Below are 6000 nucleotides of genomic sequence, written 5' to 3' on the forward strand. Positions count from 1 at the left end.
ATATTTTCCTATTACCGGAAGGGCCATGTATGTACGATTTCTTTTTTTTATTGAAATTGATATACATAGTTAACATCTAATTAACCAACCAATCACCCACGGCCACCACTCTGTTACGTCACACCCTCATCCATACATATCAATTCACTGCTTAGTCTCAGGCCACAGGAGGCTCTCACCACTAATTGTGTTGAAACCCTGCAGTAAGCAGACTATTCCATTCCAGGCGTCACCATGTTACCTGACACCCAGCAGCTGTGGACCAGACTAATGACTGTGTCATTGAGGGGTGTACATTATTAAAGGCCATGATGGGGAGTTCATTATTAATAGAAGAGCTCAGTGAGTATAGCTTTGAGAACAGACAAGCCATGACACTGCTTACAGCTGTGTTGTGACGGGGAGATCATATCATAATGACACTATTATTGCTTAAAGCTAGAATCCGCAGTTGAAACGATAACAAAGYGGGCACCCCGCCTCTGTTTTGGTAAAAAGCTGAGGGATGGGCCTGGAGAAATGTAACCACTCAAATTCAAACTGTAGACTGCTATGGATGGAAGGAACCCATGTAATAAAAATTGTAGTTTTAACCATGTTTTAAAGCTTTACAGTGTTAGTTTACATTTATATCGTTTACCAACATTGGGGTGTAATAAGATAGTGGGGTTCTGATGGGGTGTGACAGTTGAACTAAGCTCACAAGCCATTTTTAAGTTATATTCTTCAATCAATGGTGTATATCAATAATTAGTCCAAAAATGAATGTAGTATCTAACGATTCTAGCTTTTATTATCCATCTCCCGATAACCACACGTCCCTCACTCCCGCCTCTTCTCACCGTTCTCCAATCATATGTCATCATTGATGTTTCCCTGTTCCATAATGGCCTCAGTCTTTGTCTCTCACTCTGCCAATGACTTTCTCTTTTCTCTCCAGACACGTCTTCGTCAGTGAGGAAGAGTGTGTCTGAGGCATCCATCAGCTCGCCCCACTCGGACCCCCCCGAGCCCCCTGAGCATCCCTCAGACTTCTCCCTGAGGAGAGAGTCTCTGAAGAGCCTGGCATGCCACGCCAACAATGCCATCGCCACCCCCGCTGCTGCCCCCACCACACCTGCCCACAATGCAATGGTGTTCCCCGAACCCACAGTATGATTCTCCCTGCGTTTCCCTTAACAGATGTAGGATCAGATTATCCTAACCCTGACCAGTTGGGGGGAGGGTTAAACTGACTTCAGATCAGTGTGGCAGCTTCATCCTTACTTCTTTTACAACAACTTCAGACACACTTGTCACTGAAGTGTTGGTGTTTGTCTTAACTAAGCCTCTCTGAATCATTTATGCAAATAGATGGTGACCAAGCTGCTTGTCTTGTTCCCTCCTCCACAGATTTAACTGGCGCAGGCAGGCAGAACTGTGTGTCTGAGTGTAACCTAGTGTGTCAGTATGGGGATARTCTCTGTGTTTCTATAAAGCCAGTCTGAATTAATGCCTCTGTCTACAGGGGGAATATGAAGAACTGTCACATGACGTCACAGTGAAACATGTCAATGTTTGTTCCTGTGATTTGAAATGTAAAAAATATACTTGAGGCTTGTAGATTCTTAGAAAAAGTGTCTGGTCCCAACGGAAAGACGCATCAGTATGATCCAGTATCATCAGGTTTCCACAGTCCTGGTCTTAGACTAGTGTTAACTTATGTATTGCCATGGTAATCTATTTTCCTGTACCCCTCCAGCCTGACAACGTGAGCTTCTTCCTCTCCAAAGAGGTGGTGTCCATGTCGGATGCTCTGTCTTCTGTAGCCATAGCGCCCCCTGAGGGGGAGGAGGGCGTGGTGCTGGAGCACCCTCGGGAGTTCCCCCTGGGCTTCGAACCGTTGCGCTCTGAGCGGCTGGCTGAGATGAAGCTGGCCACCTCGCCTGTCGTCAGGAACCCCTACATGTCTCCTCTACTGGCCCCCGACAGCATGCTGAGAGGACTGCCCCCCATACACCTTGTGGTGAGAGGGAGGAAGGTGGTGGGAGGGAAATGGAGTTGAGGACTGGCTTGTCCCAATCCTTTTTGGGTCTTGTCCACCAATTATTATTTTTTACTTGATCCTATAATATCCTCTTTGACTCTGTTTATCGCTCCTTCTCCCCCTAGGCCTGTGCGTTAGACCCCATGCTAGATGACTCTGTGATGTTTGCCAAGCGCCTGAGGAACGTAGATCAGCCAGTCACCCTGTGTGTGGTGGACGACCTTCCCCACGGCTTTCTCAGCCTATCACAGCTCTCCAGGGAGACGAGGGAAGCGGCTAACGTCTGCGTCAACAGAATCAGGGACGTCTTTGACCAGAAGGACTCGCCCCAGGAGCCGCGCATGCACCGCAAGCTGGAAAGGACCAATCGCCGTGCTTCCTCTGTCGCCACGGGTGACCCAGAGAAACTCTTTGCAGCACCCATTCAGGAGGAGCTGCTGGTTGCCAGTGGAGGGACTCTAGTTCCAGATGGGGAGGGGCTAGTTGGCGTGGCTGCACAGAACAACAATGTCGTGGGATAAAGGCATAATCAGGGGTTTGCTGGATGAAGGGTACTGTTAGTCAAAGGATTTAAAAGAGAGGGAGAAGGGGGGGGGGGGGGATTTGGGCCATATGAAGCCTGGGAGAAGAGAATAGAGCGAAGGAAAAACAGCAGGAGTATATGCAGAAGGAGTTGGTAGCGTGCCCATTTTTGGAGAGACAGAATGAAGCACCCATGGATAGAGAGAAGGACAGCAAGTACTAAATGCAACCTCTTCAGCTTTCAAACTCTCAATTGCTGTTTAGCACCATGCACAGCGACATGTTGACCACACACACACACACACACACACACACACTAAACCACTTTGCCTTTTGGGCTGCTGCATTGTGCTCGGTGTAGAACTGTGAGTTTGGAGCCTGTACATTATAAAACAGCACAGAGCGTTGTGGTGAATGGTCGATCCATCTCCCTATAGAAGACTATTCCAGTCCCTAATCAGATAGTGGTAGATGTGCAATGAGCTCCTACATAGTGCCATCACAACTTAATGGCCACTTGTCTTTTAGGGAGCCACTCTAAATCAAGCTTAATAACTGTAGAACTCTGAGGTCTGTTAAACTAGTTGGTTGTGAATACTGCCGCTGTTCGGTCACTTACTCTGCTGATTAGCCCATCAATAGGACGCTGCAGTGCTAAAAACAACAAACTTAGAAACTGGAAGGATTTCGTAGTACCTTGAAATTCCACAGAAATTGTTATCCATAATTGATCTTATTATGCCACTAGTATTCCTTGTTATTTGTATTTATTGTGTGTGTATACTCGTATTGTATTTTTTTTTTTACCGTGGATTATAGTTATACCTGTTTGTTCAAGGCTTTTAAGAGCATATTGTGAGGTGGATGCTAAGTTAATTTCCTAGCTTTGTAGTGCCATATTCTATGGCTGCTCATTCCTAGTTGTTCAAAGTAGCCAAATGTTAACCTCTATCACTCTCACTGTAGTGACTAGTGGTCAGTTAGCCGTTACCCACCCAACCAGTCACCTCATAGTGAGATGTGGCTGAGGGTTGATATTATGAGGCCTCTATATATACACTGCTYCAAAAAATAAAGGGAACACTTAAACAACACAATGTAACTCCAAGTCAATCACACTTCTGTGAAATCAAACTGTCCAATTAGGAAGCAACACTGATTGACAATAAATTTCACATGCTGTTGTGCAAATGGAATAGACAAAAGGTGGAAATTATAGGCAATTAGCAAGACACCCCCAATAAAGGAGTGRTTCTGCAGGTGGTGACCACAGACMACTTCTCAGTTCCTATGCTTCCTGGCTGATGTTTTGGTCACTTTTGAATGCTGGCGGTGCTYTCACTCTAGTKGTAGCATGAGACGGAGTCTACAACCCACACAAGTGGCTCAGGTAGTGCRGYTCATCCAGGATGGCACATCAATGCGAGCTGTGGCAAGAAGGTTTGCTGTGTCTGTCAGCGTAGTGTCCAGAGCATGGAGGCGCTACCAGGAGACAGGCCAGTACATCAGGAGACGTGGAGGAGGCCGTAGGAGGGCAACAACCCAGCAGCAGGACCGCTACCTCCGCCTTTGTGCAAGGAGGAGCAGGAGGAGCACTGCCAGAGCCCTGCAAAATGACCTCCAGCAGGCCACAAATGTGCATGTGTCTGCTCAAATGGTCAGAAACAGACTCCATGAGGGTGGTATGCGGGCCCGACGTCCACAGGTGGGGGTTGTGCTTACAGCCCAACACCGTGCAGGACGTTTGGCATTTGCCAGAGAACACCAAGATTGGCAAATTCGGCACTGGCGCCCTGTGCTCTTCACAGATGAAAGCAGGTTCACACGCACATGTGACAGACGTGACAGAGTCTGGAGACGCCGTGGAGAACGTTCTGCTGCCTGCAACATCCTCCAGCATGACCGGTTTGGCGGTGGGTCAGTCATGGTGTGGGGTGGCATTTCTTTGGGGGGCCGCACAGCCCTCCATGTGCTCGCCAGAGGTAGCCTGACTGCCATTAGGTACCGAGATGAGATCCTCAGACCCCTTGTGAGACCATATGCTGGTGCGGTTGGCCMTGGGTTCCTCCTAATGCAAGACAATGCTAGACCTCATGTGGCTGGTGTGTGTCAGCAGTTCCTGCAAGAGGAAGGCATTGATGCTATGGACTGGCCCGCCCGTTCCCCAGACCTGAATCCAATTGAGCACATCTGGGACATCATGTCTCGCTCCATTTGAGTGTGACTCCAATCTAGACCTCCATGGGTTGATAAATTTGATTTCCATTGATMATTTTTGTGATTTTGTTGTCAGCACATTCAACTATGTAAAGAAAAAAGTATTTAATAATAATATTTCATTCATTCAGATCTAGGATGTGTTATTTTAGTGTTCCCTTTATTTTTTGGAGCAGTGTATAATCTCTATATGCTGGTCTTTTATACTGATATATTATAACTAGCCAATCATAAATAGCTAATGCAATATTATAGCTGCATTTTAATTGATCAGTGCAATCAACAGGTTTCAGTGGAGCCATGATGATATTGTGTTGGATTTCAGTCACTGTTGTGGGGGCAAAGCATCAAGTCAGTCATTTTTGATTTGATAATTTTTATTGACGCCAAGTATTACGTCTTATGATTTTTAAGTCTCTTGTGCTCAGCCTTTGTTGCCATCTAAAATAATCACTTAGCTTAGCTGTCTAGCTTGTTGAGAATGAATGATTCACATTGTCGTCCCCCTCCCCAGAAGAGCAGGGTTTATCCAGCACAAGGTCATTATCTAGTATTATGATTCTCTGTCCTGTTTGCTGCCAATGCTTATTGCAGTGTTTTGAGGCAGGCTGATAGAAATTAAAAGAGCTGTTAAGTGATTCCCTTGAATACCTTCGCGGTTATCTAGTTTTTAGAAGTCTTGTGTTTAATGGTTGCTGGTTATGATCATTTCACACTTTTTCTTTAAGTTAAGTGTAAATGTGTGTTTTGTGTTTAGTGTCTGGTAAGTGGATTCTGTATGTGTCTATCAATGACTCTAACATTGCACGTATTTGTCAGGGCTTGTGTGGGTGGAATATCTACCATCTTTGAAACATGATTGTGTGTTTTTAATTTCAGCAGTAAAGCAGCACGTGGGTGTATGGGGCCATGAGTTGCAACCCAAGCCCCTGAATCTCATGGGTGTTGTACAGTACACTATTGTTTAGCCAAGCAGGACTTCTGAGATCCCATTTAACACTATGCATTCTGTCAGCCATCCTTGCTATGATGCAGTACAAGGTCCTTGATGAATACAGTTCTCTTTGTGCGCTAGCAACATAACTGATCGTGCATATTGAGATTTAGTAGCCTGGTGTCTCCATTGCCAGAGTAGATATCATAACCCCCCCCACACACACACACCCGACCAGCACCACTCCAGGCCCTATGGGATACCCTGAATGGCTCCTATGTACTACTAGCGCCCCCAATGA

The 6000-nt window shown here is 46.1% G+C and overlaps 1 protein-coding gene across 1 annotated transcript in view; it reads left to right on the forward strand.

Moving 5' to 3' along the window:
* LOC111964862 (hormone-sensitive lipase-like) overlaps positions 1-4423 on the forward strand; it is a 48818-nt gene extending 44395 nt beyond the window's left edge. Inside the window, 3 exon segments of the mRNA XM_070443887.1 lie at positions 941-1152; positions 1742-2005; positions 2152-4423. Of these exon segments, the coding sequence (XP_070299988.1) occupies positions 941-1152; positions 1742-2005; positions 2152-2547 (872 nt within the window). The 3' untranslated portion in view covers positions 2548-4423.
* Positions 4424-6000: the final 1577 nt, after the last annotated feature.

This window comes from Salvelinus sp. IW2-2015, linkage group LG6.1 (genome assembly GCF_002910315.2).
Source record: "Salvelinus sp. IW2-2015 linkage group LG6.1, ASM291031v2, whole genome shotgun sequence".
Taxonomy (NCBI): Eukaryota; Metazoa; Chordata; class Actinopteri; order Salmoniformes; family Salmonidae; genus Salvelinus; species Salvelinus sp. IW2-2015.